Raw genomic sequence first — 23548 nt, 5'->3', positions numbered from 1 at the left:
TAATAACAGGTGAAGATAGTTACCTGATTCAGTTTTTGTGACTAAGACTTCATAACTCTGTATTTATTTTTTTTAACCAGCCCTTGAATGGTTTAAGGCTATTAAGTGTTTCATGAAGCTTCCCTAGGATTACAGATCAAGTCAGAAGTAAGCATCCTGAAGCCTCTATCCAAATCGAGCTGGAGAGTGTAAACTAACCAAGCTTCCCCTTTGATCAGTGTTTTCCAGCTGTCTGGGCCGTCTGCCTTGACTGAAGGATGCCTCTGTCCTTGCTGTGCGGGGATGGAACCCACCGGAGCGTCTGGAACAGCAGCTGCAAGGCTGAGTGCAGAGCCGGGGCCTGATGACTGAGGGGAAGCTGGAGACAGCAGCTGACCGTGACCTCTGCCTTCTGAGCCTCCTTTTGACCTGCGGTGAGTGCATTTTGATAACATTTTAGCTCCCGTCTGAGACCTAAAACTGCACCAGAGTCTAGCTCCTCCAAGGGGCTTCCTCCCGTCTGTCATGGACTTTGTTACGGGAGCAGGGAGAGTCATACTCAAAGCGAGCCCTTGTTTTAAAGTGAGTTTCTGGGAGGGCACGGTACTTACAGCTGTGCAGGCCTGATGTGATGGAAGGAGGGGGCTGAGCACCCTAGAACAAGTCAGCTTTAGGAGACTAGAAAGACCCAAGAGAAAGTGGCCGTCAGACGGAAGATGTCTGTTCCGGAGAAATGGGCCTGCTGGCAGAGGAGGGGCTGGAGGGCACGACACCCTTGCCGTGAAGGCTGGGAAGGCCAGTTGCCTCTCAGGGCAGCGGAACCCCGTGGGGCGTTTACAAGAAACACGTTGGAAGTGTCAGTGTACACATCGGCACCAAAGTCTGTGTTTTTGTTTTCCCCTTAAAAAATGTTTTTTTCAAACAGAAGCTCAGAAAACAGAAATGGTCCCCAAAGGACAAAGTCCTTTTGTGCTGTAATGTGTTGGGGCATTCAAGCCTCTAATGTCAATGTTACGACCTAAAAACTTCTTAAAGTAAGGTAGGAAAGCAGATAGAGTGTCAAAGTGGGCAAATCTCGTTTTTACAGGGTATGAATTATTTTATAGGGTGTAAATCTGTATCAGATCTTCGGAAAATACCCTGTTTCTATTCTTGGGACAATTTAATGGACCGCCCTGCCCGTGGGGAGAAAGCAGTGGTCCCTCTCGCCTTCCTCTGTGTGCTTCTCTGTGGGGCTCGGGTTACGCCAGCAGGGCAAGGGTGTGCTGGGTTTGCCAAACCGGCGCTTTTTACTGCGGGCAGGGCTGGAACCTTTCCACAGCCCTCTCTTTCTTCCTATTTTCAAAAACCTAACCTGTAAAGACAAACAGCAGCTGTTTGGGGATAATATTCACAAGTAGGCTCATAAGAAATCGTTGACAAGGTCAGCATCTATTTTGCCGTCGAGGCTCTATTAATTCTAACTTACAGAGAGTCCAGGGACAGATCATTCCAAGGGCCCAGTGAGGCAGATCACTGGGCTTGAGTCCTTGTTCAGAGAGGAGATAGCCAGCAAAATTCGGATTCTACTTTTAAAACTGAGCAGTGTCTGTTATCCTAACCCAGGGTACCTTAACATAGGATGTAGATGTGAATACATGAATAACTAAGGAAACCCAGTTAAAACAGAAGAACTAGGCCTATCCAGAGCCCTTGCACTATGAGGGTTTGGGAGATTTTTCTTCAAAATAAAAAGGAATAAAAAACTATTACCATGTCACTAAGTTGAGAATTAGGAGTAATTGTGGGAATCTGAGATTCTGGACACAAGACAGACTTGAGAGAGAGAAGGGGTTGCTGGGTTGTCCATCTATGTGACCATTTTAATATTTTCTGGGGTTGATTCCTAAAGGAACAAATGGACCGACTGTGTACTGACAATTATTGCTGAAGATAGATTAGAGCATACCCTGTATTTAGAAGATAATAACATTTTGTTTTAAACATTTTAATCTGAACAAAACTAACTTATTTGCAGACTTGCTGTGAGAAACAGCGCTCCCTGTGTCCCAGCTCTGCAGGTGCATAAGGCGTGGTGGGGACTGTGTCCGGGTGTGGGGCTAGGTCGGCGGGGCGGGGGGGCGGGGGGGGGGCTGGGTTGGTGGGGAGAGGAGAGAAGGCGCACCGGTTCTGAGTTCTGCGGAGTTCTCGCCTCACTGCTGATGAAAGCATTCAGTTAACAGATCAACCCAACAGCAATATATTAATACATTCTGGGTACAAATGATTTATAAACTCAAAAGAAATTAGTTTATGCTAAAACATATATAACTTTCAATTCAGTCTTTGCTTTAAAACAAGCGGATCTGTTAGGCTATTATATATGCTTTGTCTTTGAGACGCGACCCTTATTGTGCCTTCTTGCTTATTACTCCGTTTGCTGCACTGAAGTAGGCTTTGGAAAAACCATTCTTGACTTCTTTCCCTGCCTCTTCCACGGCTTTCTTCATTGGCTTTTTCCGGTATGTCTGTTGGGAGGTGTACATGTTGAAGAGAAAAAGAGAAAGGGATTCGTTAATAGAACCTTGTCTGTAATGTGACTTAGGGTCTAAAACAATGCATGATTTCACTGGGTACTGAACTTTCTAGTAAGAATGCTTGTTTGTTAAATGATGGTTGTTAAGCTTCTGACTGAAAACAAGACAAATGCATGAATTCCAATGAAAAGCTGTCTTACCTTACCCACATCAGGTTAGTACTGATACATTGTTTTATGGGATTAGCATTCAAATTCTGCATTAGTTGCTTACATGGAGGGAATGATTTTTTTGGAAGTCTTTTTAAAAAAATCTAGGTATAAGTGAAATTCAGTGCATTAGTTCAGGTGTATAACAGGATTTAATGCTTGTAAATAATTTAATGCTTGTTAAATGGTCACACTGTGTAGCTTACCATCCCACACATAGGATTTACCATACTTACCATCCCACAAGAATTTTTTCTTGTGATGAGAACTTTTAAGATCTAGTCTCTTAGCAACTTTCAAGTATGCACTATGACTTAAGGATATAAATTTAAAAAAAATACAATTCAAGTGAAAAAGTGCTATTATTTCAAAAGTACTGGTACCTGAGATTTTGGCTTGATTTGTGTCTTGGCACAGCCTCCCTATTCAGACAAAATATATGATCTCACTTTTTTAAAAAAAGCGAATAGTTACCAACTCAGGGTCAGGACTGACCTTGACTGTGGCTCTGAGCACCACTGCTCCCCACTGCTGGACTATGATTCCTTCAAGTTTCAACACCAAGGCGAATTGCTTAGTCTGCTAGCAACATTCATCTTTTTTTTTTTTAGGAGAGGGGTGGCTTTGTTTGGTTCTATCAATGGTTGCTTCTTTAGAAAGTCTCAAAGGAAACTTTTATCTCACAGAAGACAAAGCCTTGCCAGTCCAACTTCCAAAACACAAGAGCTGAAAAGCAATCAGAAGTTCTGCTCCCACAGCCGCATTCTGTATAAAACCACCGTACATTTGCTCAAAGTCAACCCAAACTAACGTCAGTGAGCACTTGTTTGTTTGTGGGAGAAAATGCAGTCAATCCAGTTTCAGAAGTACCATTTTGAATAAACTGTATATCCTCGTTTTTCTTATGAAGCGTTCTATTTCCGCAGCCCACAGAGGAGCAATTTAAAATCGACACCACCTGCGGCCTGTGCTGTCGCCGCTGCCATCAGTTCTTTAGAACAGAGCTGCTCTGAAATTGCATTTTGAAAATCCCTTCCACTTAAATTGTTAAAAAGAAAATGACACTTAAGGAAAAGTCAATGTGACCTTCTCATCCCGGTTCACCTCAAAAGAAAATACAGTATTGTAAAGTAAAAAAATAATTCAAAAAAAAGAATGTTTTCAAATCAACAGTAAGCCTACACCCTTGCAGTAGCTAATGGAAACCGGTTTTCACCGTTAGGTTCATTTAGTCCATGTTCCCTCCATTCATAGAGATTTCCTGGGTCTGTGTTACTATACACAGTGTTTTACCTTTCACAGGTCAGACTTTGGCAGCCTGGTGCAAATACAAGATTCAAATGCATAGTATTTTTGATGAAACTTCACAGGCATGCATTGAAAAATGTTTGGCAGAATGCCCGCCAGACCAGTAACAGGGGTTAGTTATCCTATGGAGGAGGGTGCAGGGAGACGAGTTGAGAAGGCAGGGTGCAGGGTGGACTCTGTGCACCTCTGTTATCTGAACTGATCAACAAGCCTGCACTCCCGCAACGTTTAACTGGTACAATTAAAAACGTAACGCAGAGGTGCTCAGCCTCATGTTTTGCTGTTGACTGTTCGAGTTTAAACGTACCTGAATGTAGAAGTTTAAGAAGAGGATGACCAGCGTCATCATGTAAGAAGACTGGAAGAGGAGGCAGCCAAGGGGGAAGCCGCAGGGCCTGACCACGGCACTCATGGTGTGGCTGATGGTGAGCAGGAACTGCACCTGTGGGGGGCAAGGGTGGCTCGCTCTGCGCTCAGGCAGCTGCAGGCCTGCTCCCGGGGCGAGACAACTCCGGAGGCGCCCCAGGGGCCCACTCTCCTCTCCGGGAATTTGCTCGGAAGTTAGGAAGTGTGTAAAATTGGCCATTGTTAATTTTCTCTGGGAAACATCAGGTCAGGCCATTTAGCTAGAAACGCGTCAGCAGACAATAACTTCAAAAGTATTCGTCTACATTTCACAGCAAGGAATGAGCTAGCTGCATATTCCACACGCACAGGATGCATTTCGTACACGAAGGACACTTTAACAAGGTTTCACTCTTAAAAGCCCGTTTTTAGAGAGAGACTGGCAGCCTCATCCCCCACAGGAAAGCCTCCGGCCTCCAGGGCAGGGACCGAACATGCAGCCGCGGCCCGCGGAGCAGAGCCGTCGGGGGGCGGACGTACCAGCTGGGCCTGCGTCAGGTACTTCTTCCACCAGAGGTACTTGTGCATGGACGGGAACACGGACAGCCCGTAGTAGGAGTACATGAGGATGTGGATGAAGCTGTTCAGGGTGGGGCCAAAGAAACCTAGGAGAGCACAGGAGGCATTATCGTTCCTCTGGGAGGCAGGACCGGCCGTTCTGTGTCAAGTACTGTTCCTCCCGTCATAACCGCACAAACAACACGGCGCTCACAGAACTCACCCCGATTCCTGTGCCATCATCGCAGGAGTCAACCAGACATCTAGAGAGAGGGACTCACCTGGGACTGGCTGGGACTCTGAAAACCATACAGCTTACTCCCCATTTTGCCAGGGCTATGCTGTCTCTGTCATGACTACCATTTAACCAGGAAACAGAATTTGAGAGAGAACATGTGTTTGCTTTCGCTAAACCTTCCAGCCATTTGGATTGTAGACAGACTGTATGATGGTAGCCTTTGTACATGGCTGAACAGGGCGCTCGAGAGTCAGGGAAAATGTTCTGCCCTTCATAATTAGGTAAATGGAATCTCCCTGGAAGGGACCTAGAACCAGGAGATGCTGCAGAAGGTGAATCGGGGAAGGTCCCGCAGGATGAGAAGAGGTTGAGGTGGGCTGGGGACTTTCCCAGTGGCCGGGAAGCCTCCTGGACATCTGGGACAAGGAGTGTCTAACACTTTTGGGTACCTGCTGTGCTGAGCTGTGCCGGGGCACCCCCCCCCATCCCCTGCCGTCACCTCATGACAGGTGCTGTCATCCACGTGGGTGAGTCGTGTTTCAGGAAACTAAGGAGCAAGGGCTAAGTTCTGTGTTGGGTCAACTAAGGGTCAAAGGATTGAAATGCAAGAGGTGAGGAAGTGCACAAGCCCAGGAGCGGGGAAGCAGGGTGTGAGAAGCAGCGTAGGTGAAGGGCTCCGGACCGGGCGCAGCACAAGGTGAGCGCGACAGGCTGGCCTGGGATCCAGGCGGTTGGTCTGTGAGCTGCCAACCCCAGGGAGAGGAGACAGGCTGTGCAGCTGGAGGACCACCTAAATAGCTTTGTCCCCTTGCATGTATTACTTTGTAAATTTTGTTTCTTATCTGGAAAATTGGTATAAGTAATTACCGCTTAAGGCTGTGATGGGATTAACTATATAAGCTAGAAGGCACTGCGCATATGTGGGTTAATTAATTTAAATTCTCCTGCCTGGTTTACCAGTCCTGGATTAACAGTTTGGATAGATCAATGCAAGTCAGTGAATATGACAAGAGAAACAGCACCAGGAATCTAGCAAGTCCTTATACACTGGCTGGAATGACTTGTCAGGGCACTGGATTTATATGAAAGCACAAATATAGTTTCAGACTACCAGGCAGCACAATATGAGTGACTTTGTTTTTTTTTTTTTTTTTTAACCAACCTGAGTTTTCATTTCCGTCAATTAATTTTTAAAAAGTAGTTGCTGCTTATAATTTTCATAGTATTCTAGACTGAACAGAAACTATCACACACATAGAATCCCCATGAATGAAACACAATGTCTTTACACAGTGGTTAAGATCGACTTTCAGATGCTTTCAGTTCAGTTCAGTTCAGTCGCTCAGTCGTGTCCGACTCTTTAGTGATTTATAAATGAAACTTTTTTTAATACCCTTGACAGCTGTCCTTTGGTATTGATTTTAGTCTACATATGATTACATTATAGTCTATATTCTTAGTAACTAAACTCAAACCAGAGGATGTCAGTCTAGGAGAGGTGGAAAAGGGTCTCTTCTGTCCACTGCACCTGCAGCAAGCTTACTTCACACTGGAGTTTAAATTGACATCTTCATAGTCAGTGTACTGCAGATACCCCTAGGTTTTTTTTTTTTTTAATATCATCTCTACAAGTTCCTATATCCCAGGACAAAATCATTCTGACCTGAGTTTCACCTGATTTTTCATAGAATACTTTTGAATTCTTGGGTATAAAACAATAAATATCCATTAGAAAAGTACTGTTCTCTCTCGAGCACTGTTTCTCAAACTGCAGGTCAGAACTCACATCAACTGTGAAAGTCAGTACAGTGAGAGTTATTAGCTTTTTAAAAAGTGAGGTCACTTTTTTTTTTCTTTTTTAAAGTGAATCACAAAGAGCCAGGCTAAATGCTGTTTCATGAAATTTGTTTCATTCAATATGAGTACCCTGGGTTGTAATATAATATAATACTTATTGATGTCTCAGTAAAAAAAAAAAATTGAAAGCCACTGCTCTGGTGGGTCAGAGGGACGTGATTTTAATTTTTCAGAATGGATAAACAAGCCCCCAAAGTTGAAATGACTGCATCTGTACCACAGCTCGGGGGTCGTGACTGGAAGGCGCTGTGTTTCTACCGCCCCAGGGCGTGGGGTAACCTGCTCCAGCTGGGACATGCGCTTCTGCCATCACACGTATGGTGCGTGGAAGAGAAAACACTTTTAAAATTTATCCTAATACTCAAAGATTTTGCCAGGATCAAAGATGAGAAACGAAACGGCCACCAGCAAACATGTGCTTCCCTGTGTGATGGGCAGGAGATCCATTACACAGAACTGACAAACGTTTACTTACTTTGCCCACAAGGTATCCAGTTCAAGACGCACCACCAGATGTTAAACATGGAGGCATGATGGTAGACGTGAAGAAAGGTGATCTGGCTGGTTTTCTTCCGCAACACAAAGAAAATTGTGTCCAGGAACTCTATTAATTTGGAGAAGTAGTACCACCACAACACCCTGGCTACCTGTACGAGAAGTCAAGCGGGAGGAAGACAGGGTGAGCTGCGCCGCCGCCCGGGGCCGCCTGCCCCTGCGGGCGCCAGGCCATGCTTCCCCGGCTCACCTGCCCAGCTCTCAGACCAGCAAGAACCATCTCACCCGGCGTCCCTGCTGCCAGCTATTCCTTATTCCCAGCAACCCAGCCCCGTCTAGTGAAAGGAATTATTGTATCTTTCCAAAGTATTGGGGAGGGGGGACCGAAAGTCTGTTCCCTTTCTGTGCTCCACTGTTTTCTTTCCGATCTTTTATTTCTTAAACTTGATCAGTTGTATAGAATTCCTAATAGTATGGATTTGGGTGATTTATTTTTCCTAGTGTTGTTTAAACTTGTTTCTCTATCCTCCACACTTTCTGTAAAGACCAATGACAGAGGCTTAGCTGGATTCAGGTTTAAGGCTGCAGGTAAGATTACAGTTGACCCTTAACAACGGGGCAGGGAGGGATGGTCATGGCACAGACCCCCTGCACAGTCCAGCGTCCGTGTATAACTTACAGCCAGCCCTCCGTAGCGTGGTTCCTCCGTGTCGGGTTGTACAGCACTTTAGTACTGAAGAGAGTCTGTGTATTAAGTGGACCCGTGTAATTCAAACTCACGTGGTTTAGTGGTCAACTGTACTTCAGGCGTGGGTCTGTGTACTTCCTATGGAATCACATCAAGAGGTACCCAACTTCTGGTTGTCCCACTGACACTAACATCAACAGAGTTCAGGTGTTAACAGCCTGACCTAATCATCGTGAAGCTTCCACTCAACTTTCACCCAGTAGTTTCAGCATTTACAGATGACTGCTGTCTGGACCCATTACCCTTCACTAGAAGGTGAAAAATGGTGCTTTTCAAATTTTCTTTATACTTATGTGCATGTTTTTGTCTTTATAGAAATAGCTCTTCCTCTTGAGCTATTTGGAAACTTACATGGCAGGTGAGATGTTGTTAGTCACTCAGTCGTGTCCAACTCTGTGACCGCCATAGACCATAGCCCTCCAGGCTCCTCTGTGGGATTTCCCAGGCTAGTATACTGGAGTGGGTTGCCATGCCCTTCTCCAGGGGATGTTCCTGACCCAGGGGATCGAACCTGGGTCTCCTGCATTGCAGGCAGTTTCTTTATTGTTTGAGCCACCAGGGAAGGTCTTCCTCTTTAGCTATTTGGAAACTTACATATGAATGGCAGGATAGATGTTTGATTCTTTTCAATTTTTTTTTCTAGAATTACTTGGTGTCCTAGTAACCTTCAAAAGGTAACAAAGATTTTTTTTTAGTGTCATTTTAAACCTGTTTAGTTTTTATAAATTTAATGTCAGTATTCCTTTTGATACTCAAACTGTCCCACTTTAGCTGTGGGAGTCCCTTTAAGCTGGCCCTTACATCTTCTTGTCGTGACCCCAGCTTCCTGGCTCTGTCACATGATGTCCTGGATTCTTCTCATATATGTATCTCCCCCCGCCACCCGCTGAACAGGCATCGGTCAACTCTCTAAGAACACTAAACCCTCCTGTTGGATTATATTTAGAGAGCATGATGTGGGTATCACTGCTGGTTTCTCAGAGACTAACTAAACCTTTCCTGTGAACAGAGTTAAAAAAACCACGTTTTAGAAAGAATGTTCATTTTGATATTTCTGATTTAAATCTATGATTACTGAGTCTTGGTTTCTCTTTTCTGTGTTTCAAATATTAGTTGTAATGATATTGACATTATTATGTACTTTATCTTAAGCATACCTGTAATAGTCCCACAAAAAGCAATACCAATATTTTTATTAATAAGAGCAGCGCCCGCCCCCCTCCAAATTACTGAATGCCGTTGAGGTCATCTCGCTCAGGGTATGCAGTCAAAACACTGTTTAAAGGCACATGAAAGAATTCCTTGGGTGGTTATGTCAGAAACTTAATATATGGGTAATTATTTTATTTCCAAGATGTGGAGTGAGAGGCTGCCTTGCATTCTTTTTAAATTTGCTTTATAATTATGTGAAAACACCTACTGTTTCTGAAAATTAGACAAGGGACATTCAGAGAAGTCCAATTTCCACCTCTGTCTATTCTGCCCTGGTCCCTCCCCTAAAAGGAAACCATCGTGTTTGCTTATGGTTTTAAAAAGAAACAATGGGAGAATAAACTAAAAGCTAAGACACGCATATTCCTGTCATTTTCTGCACATGAGGCCCTGTACTATAAGCATGGTCTGTGGGTTGCTGTTTTCACTGAGCTCCATCCTCGAGATGATTCTGTATCAGGACAGAGGTCATCCTCATTCCACTTTGCAAAGGGATCTACTGGGTGGATGTGCCATGGTTTGTCCCATCTGTCCCCCAAGTGAGCACTTCTACTAGGACAGAGACCCCTTCTTATCTAAGCCCAGCCTCCATCCTCGTCTCTGGGAGGAGAAAGCTTTCTCTCCTTTCCAGTGAGAAACGGTTACAAACAGCTGACTCACCCGGATGTCGGCCTCCCCTGCACTGGTCAGATCCTGACACTGTAAGTTGTAGCCTCCTTCCCAACTGGAGAGAATAAGCTGCCAAAGAAACAAAGGAGGAAAAAATCTGCAAAAATTTGGACGAAAACTCAACTTCCTATTCATATTTCTGATTGGCATCTATTCAAGGTTTGAGTTCTCCCCAGTATGAGCTTTACTCAATCCTGTTCCCAAACACACATTATCAAAGGACCTAATTTCTTGCTGTTGAACTGGTATCAGTGGTTAAAATCTTTGGTTAATATAGGATTTACTTCTAACCTTCACAGCCACCAAAAACAGAATTTAGCTATCATTTCAGTAACAAAATATTTTCCGTAAGCAATTATCTAATCATATGCTCTACCAATAAAATATAGAATTAAATGTAAACAGATGTGAAGAAACCACACTAAAATTCTAGTACTTTATTGGCTTACATAGAAACATTTGTTATTGGATCATCCCAATGTTATGAATTATGTATTTATTACCATTTTCCATGAGAAAACCAGGGCTCACAGACATTCTTAAATCATTTTCTTCATTGTATTTATGCTATGTAGTAATCAGTCATTTGTGCGATTATAACTGATACACATCTGTTTTCCCCATTATGCTCAAAAAACAAAAGCTCCATAAAGTCTATGCCTCCTTCTTTGCTCATTTTTTGCAACCACAATTCCTTGTCCAATGCCTGGCACAGAGAAAGTCCTCAATGACTATTTGCTTGTGATCACCCGACTGTAAGTAGCAGAAGGATGACTGGATTCAGGTCTTCTAAGTCCTTGTCTAGTGTTCCTTCTACAGCTTAAGGAAATGGACTTTCTTTGTGGGAAATTCTATGAAAGTTTTCTGCCTTCTTTCTCACTGTAACTAACAAACTTGAAATTCTAGACTTATAAGGCCTTTGGCTTTGATTTACGTATGATATTATATGTGAAAGCCTATAATTTTCTGTATCTTATCAAAAAGGTGTAAAGATACCGACTGTTAGAGCACGGAGGGAGGGATGTTAATGAACTCAACACCAAGAAAAAGAGAGAAACTCGAAGAACACTGAGGATGTTTCAGAACCTTCGTGAGTCTTCCATATCCTCATCTGCTTCTCTTCTAACAAAATCACCCCAGTTAACATCGTGATAAGTATAGATTATCAGGATAAATGAATCCAGGGAAAGTAGGAGAGACTGAATCTTCTTCAGGTCCCAGAGCTGTCCATGCTTGTTTTCAAATGGGAACCAGTGGGAGGCCCCAGTGGATCCAGGAATATCTAGAAGTGTATGTAAATTTTTTCTGCCTTTTTCAAAATAAAGTTACTTAACTTTGTTCAGAAAGATTAATTAAAAATCCCCATGGTCAGGCTATTGTTCTGCAGCTTGGGGCTCTACCATCTACCGTGTTTACGTAATAGCAACACCACAGTAGGAAAGAACAGGCCATGCTCTGCTTAGTCAGCTGTCCCCGGGCTGTCCCCTCCCCACCGCGCCTCTGCAGAACCATCTGACAGACTGAGTGCCAGAACAAGCAGCCAGGCTGGGGGAGGCTCAGAGTGCCTCACCCCAGACCCCTCCTGATGCCCTGGGCACGCTGGTATGCAGGAAGCACCCAAGCTGCGTGTTGAAGAGGAAGAAACCAGGCTTTCAAATGGGGCTGTCAGCCTTAAGGAGGTGTGGGCCAACTCGCTCCAGAATATGACTAGAATCCACTCCCCATCTCCACTGCCTGAGTCCACGCCACTGGTGTCTGTGTCTGTGGCACCATCAAGGCTCCCAAGCAGACCCTCTGCCTCCATGCTTGCCCCAACTCGCCGAGTCCATTTTCCATGTTGAAGATCCCATCACTGCTCCATTAACATCCTCCAATGGCTCCTCCTAAGAACAGCCAAGCTCCTGGCGAGGCCCTGGGTAACCTGCCCCCATCCACCTCATCTCGCATCACCAGTCTTCCATCCACTCTCCTTGGCACACTGCTGCTTCTCATGGTCCTCGAACACCACCCGGAGCTTGGCGCAGCCTCGAGGCCTCCCCAGATCTGGACCCGCCTGGCCTGCTCTCATCACCGCGTGCAGCTCAGCCATCGCCTCCTCCGAGAGGCCTCCCCAACCCCGCCTGGTCCAGTGTTCCCTCTTGCACTTGGGCCAAGGCTGTGCTCCAGAGCCTGGGACTCGACCTGACACCGTGTAGGGCCTGCAGGGTGTGTTTGCAGGAACAATGTTAGTGGTTTCAGGGCAGCTTCCTGGCCTAAGCACACATCTGGCCTGGGTGTAACAGGTTAGCAAGGTTAAGGTAAGCTACCCCTTGACTAGTCTATAAATACAGCCCGTAGTGTAAGGGGGAAGACCTTAAACCCCAAAAGAGGTTACGGTCAGGAGACTAGGAGGCACTCGACCACCAGCAGTGATTTTGAACTGAGAGATGGAAAAGTCTGCGAAGAGAAACAGCAGACGAGTGGGAGCTAAAGCTCACAGTGGAGAATGGGCTCTGTGCGGGGGTCTCTCCCTAACAGAGACAAACCCCGTACATGTATGTGGCGGTTCAGACGCTGAACTGTGGTTCTCGTTCCTGCCGTCGGTGCCTGTTGCGGACTTCGTCCTGATCCCAGGACTGACTGTCTCCTGCACTTGCGCTAGTCTGTGAGCTCTTGGAGAACAGAAACCACCTCTGACCTCACTGTGGCCCCTGGGCCGCACCGAGCGGGTGCTCGCTGAGTGCTGGCTGAACAGAACTGACGTCCTGACGCTCACGAAGGAGTGAGGCAGGCCGGACGTCGCGTCTCCATCTTACAGCTAAGCTGGCTGAGTGAGTCCCCCAGGGCCGCGGAGGACGTGGAGAGCTGCCACTGCGCTCGGGTCTTCTGCCTCCAGGCACCAACAGCTCCAAGCAGGGCTCGCGCCACTGACCGAGTGAACCGCGAGGCGGGCCCTGCAGACGCAAGGCCGCTGAGACCCAGCCCAGGAAGAGCACCTCTCCCTGCTGCACAGGGAGGAAAAAACCCGTAAATTACTCTCTCGCAAGCTCATCCAGTGAACTGAAGTTGACCCAGGAGGGAAACTGAAATAAAAGCTCCCCTTTTGGACTCAGGTGGCGTGATTTTAGAGCTGTCAGGATGGCCTTTCTGATCCCAAGTTCTGCCACATGCACTCTGATGCCTCCAATCCCATAATCAGCGTTTCAGAACAGTCATTTTAGATAATGGTTACTAACCATTATTAGGATGGTGCATATTAGACTAATTAAACACAGATTAAAAACTATGGGTGAGAGGGCCTATGTTTCAGACAAGAATTTATTTTCATTCAGAATCCAAGGACCCCAGGAAGGCAGCTATATGTGTGCCACTATTAGTCATTTATAATATTTATGAATGATTTTATCCTAATTTTTCTCCAAAAACACTCTGTTTTAGTTCTCTCTCTCTCGAGGTTTGTTTAACACTTTAAGATTTTCTCTTGTATTACAGTAAATAATCTTTGGTTGTATAGGCAGGGCCATCATTACTTGTTCTTTTTCTTGTGAAATTTCACGTGACTTTAAACTACAAGTAAAGACTAAGGACTAAAGAAATAGGTCTCAATTACAATAAGAAAAATTCAAGTTAGAAACAAAGACTTCCACCCATCTGGAAGGAATAATATCAGGCGCTGGAACAGCTTCTTGAGATATTTAAGATCAGTATTGATAGAAACCGTGTAAAGTTCTGGAATGCCTGACGTAACTGTTTTGCGGACACTTACCTCTGCCAGCATGTATGCGGAGAGAAGTGTGATTCCAAGATTGTACAACGTGAGGACGCCCCTGAGGGAAAGAGCAGGTCTGTTCCTCATGCATCTGTTGCCCAGCCATATCAACAGCAGGTATAAGACGGTGAGAGACAAGGTAGGGAGGTAGGAGTCCAGCATGAACCAGCCTCGGACTCGAGCATCTGCAAAGAAACACCCAGTGAGAATCCCACAGAGCGCCCTGCGTGCTTAGTAAGGAGAGGCCGTCTCGTGCGGCGCGCGTGTTGCACCGGGTCCAGCAGGGAACCGTGGGCCGCAGCGTGAGCAAGCTGGATACGGGTTCCATCAGGAAGAAGAAACCAGTGGGGCTGAAACAGTTAAGGAAGGTTCCACGGCACGAACAGGGCTTAGGCCGAACACTGACAGTGAACAAATAAGAGGTGGGAAGTAACTGTTCTCAGATGTCTAAGTGGCAGAGTTCTGTGTCTACTCTCAGTAAGTAGCAAGCATGTGTGTTACGCTGTCCCATACAATCGGCTCAGAAAGCGCTAGCACCTGCAGGAGGCCATCGGGCAGTTAGCAGCTGAGTCAGGATGTGAATCCAGCTCCTGGGTCACTGCACCTTGCTGCTGCCTCCACGGAGCGGCTCTGGGAGGCAGAACAGAGCACACGTCCATACTGCGCCCCAGCTCCTAACACCCACACCCCCTGGAGTCAGCTTAGAATCTCTGTATAGAAACCAGGAGTGGTTAGAGTCCAGCTGGTCCAAACGGGGCAGCAGGATTACAGGAGGGCGACGGCAAGAGGCTGGAATGAGCCTTGGAGCTGAGGGTTCGGAATGGAGAACAGGAAACAAACCAAGGACCCAGATCTGATCGTGGACCAAGAATACGCACAGCCAGGAGGCAAGTGTCCCTTACTCTGGAGAGTGAACGTGTACAAACCTAAAGAAGCTTTTCACGAAGATGGCACCAAAGGTGAAGAAGGAAGCCCCTGCCCCTCCTAAAGCCGAAGCCAAAGCAAAGGCTTTGAGGCCAAGAAAGCTGTGCTGAAAGGTGTCCACAGCCACAAACAAAGAAGGGACGTCACCCACCTTCCAGCGGCCCAGAACACTGTGGGTCGAGGCAGCTCACACGTCCTCGGAGAGCGCCCCCAAGAGAAACAGACTAGACCACTGCGCCATCGTCAAGCTCCCCCTCACCACCGAGTCAGCTGTGAAGAAGACAGAAGGCCACACCACACGTGTGTCTACTGTGGGTGTCAAGGCCAACAAGCGCCCAATCCAGCAGGCTGTGAAGAAGCCCCCTGATGCTGACGTAGTCAAGGTCAACACCCTGATCAGGCCTAATGGAGAGAGAGAGAAGAAGGCATATGTTCGACCGGCTCCGGACTATGATGCTTGGATGTTGCCAACAAAATTGGGATCATCTAAACTGAGAGTTTGGAGAAGGCAATGGCACCCCACTCCAGTACTCTTGCCTGGGAAATCCCACGGACGGAGGAGCCTGGTGGGCTGCAGTCCATGGGGTTGCTAAGAGTCAGACACGCCTGAGCGACTTCACTTTAACTTTTCACTTTCCTGCATTGGAGAAGGAAATGGCAACCCACTCCAGTGTTCTTGCCTGGAGAATCTCAGCGACGGGGGAGCCTGGTGGGCTGTCGTCTATGGGGTCACGCAGAGTTGGACACGACTGAAGCGACTTAGCAGCAGCAAACTGAGAGTTGGACTATAAAGAAAGCTGAGAGCCAAAGAATTGATGCTTTTAAACTGTGGTATTGCAGACGACTCTTGAGAGTCCCTTGGACTGCAAGGAGATCCAACCAATCCATCCTAAAGGAAATCAGTCCTGAATATTCATTGGAAGGACTGATGCTGAAGCTGAAACTCCAGTACTCTGGCCACCTGATGCAAACAACTGACTCATTTGACAAGACCCTGATGCTGGGAAAGATTGAAGGCAGAAGGGGACGACAGAGGATGAGATGGTTGGATGGCATCACTGACTCAATGGACATGAATTTGAGCAAGCTCCGGGAGTTGGTGAGGGACAGGTAAGCCTGGCATGCGGCAGGCCATGGGGTCACAAAGAGTCAAGACACAGTTGAGTGACTGAACTGAACTGAAACTGAGTCCAGCTGGCTGATTCCAAATATAAAAGTTTTCACTATTAAAAAAAAAAAAACCTAAAGAAAACACACACAGTAGAACTATAATACAGTCAGTAATTAGAAAATAACTGGAGGCACAAAGTGATTTTTGTTCTCTGTTCTGCTCCTTTTTGTTGTTGTCTACAGAGAGAAAATGGTTTGGCCCAGAATTATGAGAACTGCGCACTGACTCTGATCTCTGTAAACAGAGCTGTCGGAGCTGGATTCTCCCTTTCCGCAATCCCTCTGGGTCCCCAGAGCCCCAGTTCCCCTTCTGCTTCCTGCCACCCCACGCAGCCCCGGGCTCTCCACACCCCGTCCTGCAGAGCACAGTTTCTGTGAGCCAAGTGCCTTCTCGAGCTCTGTGTCATCACTGATGCTGTGAACTTCCCCCATTTGTGACACAGCTGCAAGGTAAGGGGAGCATTCCTGCAACTAACAAGTTACCTTTCGCACAAGGGGCTCTAACCATCTGTCCTGAGGTCTGCACACCATGCCTCTTCCTAACGTCCACCTCCACATCTAAAGCCTGCGTATCCTTCAAGGCCCACATCAAGGGCCTGGCCAATTCCCCCTGTTCTTCCATAACTACAGCTCTTCAGTGTAACAAAGCACTCATCATTTACAGTCTGCATGTCATCATGGAGACAGTGTGTGCACTAGTCGCTCAGTCGTGTCCAGCTCTTCATGACTCCACGGTCTGTAGCTTGCCAGGATCCTTTGTTCATGGGATTTCCCAGGCAAGAATACTAGAGTGGGTTCCCTTCTCCAGGGGATCTTCTTGACCCAGGGATCGAACCCAGGTCTCCTGCACTGCAGGCAGATTCTTAACCATCTGAGCCGGCAGGGAAGCCCATGTGGCTGTAGCACTGTTTATAATGAACATCTGCTGAGCACTGATTCTGTGCCACACACAGTCCTAAAGCCTTTTATGTGTGTTAACTTAAATTTCTCAAAGCAATCTAACTATATAGGTGATCTTATTTTGAACAGCTGTATAGAGCTGTCACTGACATATACAGAAAACCCTGCATACTCTTCCTGTGTTCAATCTGATGAGTTTGGACACATGCAAACCCCTGTGCTGCCAACACCACAGTCAAGGTGATGGATAACTCCATCCTATAGGCGGAATTATCTCTGGTTTACAATAGAGAAAAACTGAGTAAAAACAGCTAAATCACTTGCACTAAACTCTACTCTGCCTCTGCTTATGGTATTATGAGTTAAGCAGTGTCCCCCAGAAAGGTGTGTTCAGGTCCAAACTCATGGTCTCTATAGATGCTGTCTTACTGAGAAACAGGGTCTTTGCAGACACAAGCCGGCTAACATAAGACTGTGCTGGGTGAGGTGGGCCCTGCTCAGGGACCTGTGTCCTGATAAGAAGGGGAGGCGCAGGAGAAGGCCACATGGAGACGGAGGCAGAGACAGCGGCGACGGAGCGATGGAGCTCCAGGGCAGTGGCCAGAAAGCCCTGAGTGGGAGGTATGGACAGAGCACTCCCAAAAGCGCAGAGCAGGCAAGGCTCTGCTGACACCATGTTTCCAGAACAGGGAGAGAACGGACAGCTGTTGTCTTAAGCCGCACAGTCTGTGGGGTTTTTGCTACGACAGCCCCGGAAACTAACACACGTGGTTGACTTCCGTGCTTTCTGTCTCAGAGGTTCTGGTTTCAGGCTCCAGCCACAGTGTGTACTCTGAGAGGTGAGACTACCTTGTATTTCTACTCAGTCTCACTCATATCTTACAGCTGCTTAGTGTGGAGGTGAAGGAAACAGTCATTCAATGCATGCCAATCAACAGGTCAGGTCAAGCATGGGAGACAGTGCTGGAGGCTGTCGTTGTAAACAGTGGCCACGGTTGTCAGGGAGGGTCACAACTGCCCTAACCGAAACCCAGGACCAGCACTTACAAATCATCGTCGTTGGGACCTGAGACCTTAACTCTGCAGCGGGGTCAGGTATGTGCCCAGAACAATCTCTCTGGATGGTGCCCACATGGCACGGGTACAGTCGGAAAAGGCTTGGGGACGTCTGTCGGTTCCCCAGGGGACTTGCCACACGACTTTAGCCCAGCCACCTCTCAAGGGAGAGGAGGATGCCTGCCAGCCGGGAGGCTCAGCCTCCTGCCACCGTAGACGTCACCTGATCAGCAGTCAACTGTCAACCTCACAGTCTCCTCGCAGCAAAGGGAATTTCCATAAAAATGACCAAAACTGAGCAAACAACTGCAATCCTGTCCTTAACTGCTCCCCGTCAAAGTAATTCCAGGTGACAGTGACCTTACTGATGCCAAAGCTCAGTGTGACCTTGGCTCAGACACTGCCTGTTAAGACTCTGGTGTAGATGTCACATGCTGGCTGGTCACCCAGAAGCCCCGCGTGCTTGCTGCAGTGCCATGCCCTCAACACCGCCTGCTACAGCAGTGCCGCAGAGGGCACGCCACACAGAGCGGACTACGGGGGACCAGTATCCCACCCTGCCCACCCTCTGGCATCATCACAAGGAGAAGATGGAAAACAAAACGAAGACCAAGGACAATGTGAATACACAGATGTATGTATTTTAAAGCTCCCTACAATCAGAGTATTATTCACTAACACTATGTAAGTAGTCACTTGCTCAGGATAGTTTACGCAGCCTGTGTCTCTGCATGATTCTATTTAAAGATTCTGAGAAACTGGAAAACCTCTTTTCCCTCTCCTCCCAGCCCCTAATGCTGAGGAGACAACTTGTAAATTCTCCAGCTCTGTGAACCAGCAAGGCTCAAGGGAAACAAAGCATGTTCTTGAGACTTTCCTCATTTATTTGCAAAATATATAGTGTCTAATAGGTTCCTAGGACCATTAAGACACCCTGGAGATACCAGTCATGGGTCCTGTCCTCATGGAAGAAAGAGCTATTAATCAAGTGCATGAAGGAAATAAACAGAAGCTGAAACAGAGCATGATGAGAGGTTTAAGATTCGCTGCTTTCAAGGGCAGATCTCTGCCGTCCTGGTGAGGGAAAGGCTATCTGAGGAGGGGACGGTTAAGCGGCCATCCGACGGTGTAAGGAGCTGACCGTGCTGGGGACCAGCAGCATAGGAATGAATTTTACGCTCAGAGGAAGGAAAAGATGTCTAGAGCATGGGGAGAGCGGACAGCTGGGGCCGGACAGTACAGGGCTGCGTGGTCCAGGAGGAGCTGGGTTTTATTCTGAGGATGCAGGGAAGACCTGATGGGTTTTAAGCTAGAGTCTGCACAATATGACTTAGGCTTTTGAAGTCTTATTGCAGCTGCCACTGAGCAGATGACGAGGAAGGGCAGCTGCGTCCAGGAGGTCCCCTGTGGTCTGAGTGGGCGGTGATGGATGAACCACCGGGACCCTCAGGATGGCTGGGAGCCGAGGAGCCCAAACTGTGGCTCCGGGCAGGGAAAGCCCAGCGTGTCTAGAGGGAGTCTATCGGACAGGGAGGGGCAGAGAGACCATGTGTGAGGAGGTGGGAGGCGGGTGGAGGAAGAGAGGAGAGGAAGAAGCAGGCTTGGAAGGAAAGGACTGCCACCATGGCAGCTGCGGAGGGACCAGAGGCACGATGGCACTGCACTGTGTTCCTGCCCCCGGGAGAGGCTGGAGGGCAGGAGGTGGGGGCCCTGCAAGGGAGGTGGGGTGGGGGGAGGGGCAGCAGGTCTCTCAAGGGAGGAGGGGCCCCGGGGGAGGGGTGGCAGCTCTCTCAGGGGTAGGCATTGGACTGTTCACAAGACACCTGCAAGGGCGCCATCCTCTTCTCTAACTAGACAATGCTCCTTCCACCTTAAGTTCTCAAGTTCTCACTCACCCCGAGGTCCAAACATATTGTCCAAAAAAGCATTGACTTCATCATCAAAGGCCTTTAGATGCTCCTGAAAAGAAAAAGAAAAAATGCTTTAAGCAGATGCTTCTGGAATCTCTCAAAATGAACCACTGCCAACAACACGGTTGACTGAATCTCCAAGGGTCCTGGCCTCGGGGACTTCTGACTGCAGAGATTTGCGGGAGGTGGACCAGAGATGCGGCCTCACCATCACCAGCCTGTAAGGACTGGGAAGGAAACAGTTTCTCTTTCCATTTCTTAGGTAAGAGGAGTCCTGGAGGACAGTTTGGAACCTTCAAACATTCAAGGGTGACTGACTGTCCCATCTCCTTTGAGGATGCTTAGAGAGGTAGAAGCTTCTCCACAAACAACTCCTACCGTTGCAGTTCCTGGGCTATGAGCAAACCACATGGAAGCCTACACCCGCAGGACGCACGTGATGTCTGCACAAGCCACAGGCCGTAGGATGCACATAATGTCTGTGTGCAAGCCACAGGGAGAGTCTACACCCGCGGGACGCACGTAACATCTGTGCGCAAGCCACGGGGAGTGTCTACACCCGTGGGACGCACGTAACGTCTGTGCGCAAGCCACAGGGAGAGTCTACACCCGTGGGACGCACGTAACGTCTGTGCGCAAGCCACAGATAGGGTTTACACCTGCAGGATGTGTGAAATGTCTGTGTGCAAGCCACAGGGAGAGTCTACACCCACAAGACACAACCTAATATTAAAGAAAAATTCAGCTGAACTGTATTTCACAAAGCTAAATGTAAAACCACAAAGACAACTCGTTTTTCAAGGAAGGAAATTAGGTACTATGGCTATTTTTCCCATTGTCTTTATGTTTTGTTTTTCAAAACGTTTTCAGTACATTAGCATCCATTTACTATTACAATAGATAGTGTCACTGCTGCTGCTGCTACTAAGTCGCTTCAGTCGTCTCAGACTCTGTGCGACCCCAGAGATGGCAGCCCACCAGGCTCCCCCATCCCTGGGATTCTCCAGGCAAGAACACTGGACTGGATTGCCATTTCCTTCTCCAATGCATGAAAGTGAAAAGTGAAAGTGAAGTCGCTCAGTCCAACTCTTAGCGACCCCATGGACTGCAGCCCACCAGGCTCCTCCGTCCATCAGTTCAGTTCAGTTCAGTCACTCAGTTGTGTCCGACTCTTTGCGACTCCATGAATCGCAGCACGCCAGGCCTCCCTGTCCATCACCAACTCCCGGAGTTCACCCAGACTCACGTCCATCGAGTCAGTGATGCCATCCAGCCATCTCATCCTTGGTCGTCCCCTTCTCCTCCTGCCCCCAATCCCTCCCAGCATCAGAGTCAACTCTTCACATCAGGTGGCCAAAGTACTGGAGTTTCAGCTTTAGCATCATTCCTTCCAAAGAAATCCCAGGGCTGATCTCCTTCAGAATGGACTGGTTGGATCTCCTTGCAGTCCAAGGGACTCTCAAGAGTCTTCTCCAACACCACAGTTCAAAAGCATCAATTCTTCGGCGCTCAGCCTTCTTCATAGTCCAACTCTCACATCCATACATGACCACTGGAAAAACCATAGCCTTGACTAGACGGACCTTAGTCGGCAAAGTAATGTCTCTGCTTTTGAATATGCTATCTAGGTTGGTCATAACTTTCCTTCCAAGGAGTAAGCGTCTTTTAGTTTCATGGCTGCAGTCTCCATCTGCAGTGATTTTGGAGCCCCCCAAAATAAAGTCTGACACTGTTTCCACTGTTTCCCCATCTATTGCCCATGAAGTGATGGGACTGGATGCCATGAACTTTGTTTTCTGAATGTTGAGCTTTAAGCCAACTTTTTCACTCTCCTCTTTCACTTTCATCACGAGGCTTTTGAGTTCCTCTTCACTTTCTGCCATAAGGGTGGTGTCATCTGCATGTCTGAGGTTATTGATACTATCCCGGCAATCTGGATTCCAGCTTGTGTTTCTTCCAGTCCAGTGTTTCTCATTATGTACTCTGGATAGAAGTTAAATAAGCAGGGTGACAATATACAGCCTTGACGCACTCCTTTTCCTATTTGGGACCAGTCTGTTGTTCCATGTCCAGTTCTAACTGTTGCTTCCTGACCTGCATACAGATTTCTCAAGAGGCAGGTCAGGTGGTCTGGTATTCCCATCTCTCTCAGAATTTTCCACAAATTAATTTACCCCAAATTAATTACCGCCACTTTAGTGGGTTCAGGGTGGGACTGGAGAGTTTCTGCTAAGCATCTGATGGCTGATCAACTGGCTGCTGCCTCCCTTTCACGCTGGAGCGCCATCACACTGGTCAGAATACCTGCTCAGGTATTCCCTTGCCCTGCCGCTAAGGTCTGGAGCACCTCCTCCAGGAAAGGTAGGAAGAGATGAACACTGCACAGTGTTCCTGGGAAAGGGAAATCTGATGAGGATTTCAGGTGAGCAGACTGGCCTCTTGACAGCAAGTGAGTTACCTGGATGGTTGTCAGGAAGTTCACGCAGAACATTGTCCATAATCAACAGCTAGTGTGCAGTCAAACGCATTTTATTCTCAAAGAAAATGTTAAGTGCCAAAGAGGACAATGGAGTTACTGGCTGGCATCAGAAAAGATGTGTGTTGGTGATCAGCACTTACTGTCTGCATCTGTCCCACATTCGTGACATTGATTCGGAGGGAATTTCAAGGAAATGTAGGTCTCTGGGAACCTCAGGCAGCTTGGGGAGGAGGATGAGGATGAAAGATGAGCATTTATTAGCACCCATGACTTGCTGACCGGTGAACTAGGACCTTTATTATTTCACCATATCTCTATGGAAAGTATACAGACTAAACTGGGCTTCCCTGGTGGCTCAGTGGTGGAGTCCACCTGCCAGTGCAGGAGACATGGGTTCGATCCCTGGTCCGGGAAGATCCCACATGCCGCGGACCAACTAAGCCTGTGAGCCACAGCTACCAAGCCCGTGCTCTGCAACGAGAAGATGCCTCAACGAGAAGCCCATGTGCCACAGCTACAGAGTACCCCCTCCTGCCCCAACCAGAGACAAGCCCACGCGGCAGTGCAGACCCAGCACAGCCGAAAATATATAAATAGATAAATTAGGGAAAAAAAACTATCTGAACTAAACCAACTTTGGAAGATTTTAAATAGTGTTTTTATCTTTGGTTTCCATGAGGGACATCCTGGGAGACCTCCAGACTGGGGAAAGGTCAGTTATCTAACATCTCAGGGTGAAACGTTCTTATTTGTGCTGCTGTCCAAATAGGGCAGACCTGTCTAGAGGCCTCTCATTCCCAAGCAAAGAAGGTTAACCTCGCTGATGTAGCCACCCTCACGACAAACAACAACGAAATCTTCTCCATCGCCACATCCACCCACAATGTTTAAACTGTCCCAGTTTGTTTGCTAGCGTTCAAAATCCATCTTCCAGTGTCAGCAGATCTAATACAATGACAAAAGTCACAAGGCTTGTATTACTTCTATTATCTTTCAGAAATTCAGTCACAGTGGAGGAAAACAGGAACAAAAGGAAAGCTAAGAGGAGGAGACAGGAAGAGCGAACAGAATGCAAGATACTATGAATGAATTCTTTCGGTCATTAGCTTCCTGATTTATTAACCAATTCTCTGGACATTACCATGTGTCAGCACCATGTTAGATGCTGACATATGAAGTCAAAGGAGGCATGGCCCTTATCGTCACACAGGATAACAGACAAGGCAT

At 47.3% G+C, this 23548-nt stretch overlaps 1 protein-coding gene and 1 pseudogene across 1 annotated transcript; one reads left to right on the top strand and one right to left on the bottom strand.

Moving 5' to 3' along the window:
- Window positions 1-2366: 2366 nt before the first annotated feature.
- ELOVL2 (ELOVL fatty acid elongase 2) lies at window positions 2367-19886 on the bottom strand. Its single transcript, XM_068994202.1, has 7 exons — window positions 19828-19886; window positions 13880-14067; window positions 10126-10203; window positions 7486-7657; window positions 4898-5022; window positions 4320-4454; window positions 2367-2486 (listed from the first exon to the last, which is right to left on the bottom strand). The coding sequence occupies exons 1-7, from the start codon at window positions 19841-19843 to the stop codon at window positions 2367-2369; spliced, it is 834 nt and encodes a 277-aa protein (XP_068850303.1). The 5' UTR covers window positions 19844-19886.
- On the top strand, window positions 14830-15296 carry LOC138069766 (large ribosomal subunit protein uL23 pseudogene; annotated as a pseudogene).
- Window positions 19887-23548: the final 3662 nt, after the last annotated feature.

Source organism: Capricornis sumatraensis, chromosome 22, assembly GCF_032405125.1.
Source record: "Capricornis sumatraensis isolate serow.1 chromosome 22, serow.2, whole genome shotgun sequence".
NCBI lineage: Eukaryota > Metazoa > Chordata > Mammalia > Artiodactyla > Bovidae > Capricornis > Capricornis sumatraensis.
The sequence above is the reverse complement of the archived record's forward strand: the minus strand, read 5'-3'. Positions and strand labels throughout refer to the sequence as shown.

Bases quoted from the DNA above. Each gene is read 5' to 3' on its own strand.
- ELOVL2 (XM_068994202.1), bottom strand. The intron at 10,204-13,879 runs GTAAGTGTCCGC...TTTCTTTGGCAG, and splicing joins CCGCATACATGCTGGCAGAG to CTTATTCTCTCCAGTTGGGA. The intron at 7,658-10,125 runs GTGAGTCAGCTG...CTTCTCGTACAG, and splicing joins CAGGGGAGGCCGACATCCGG to GTAGCCAGGGTGTTGTGGTG.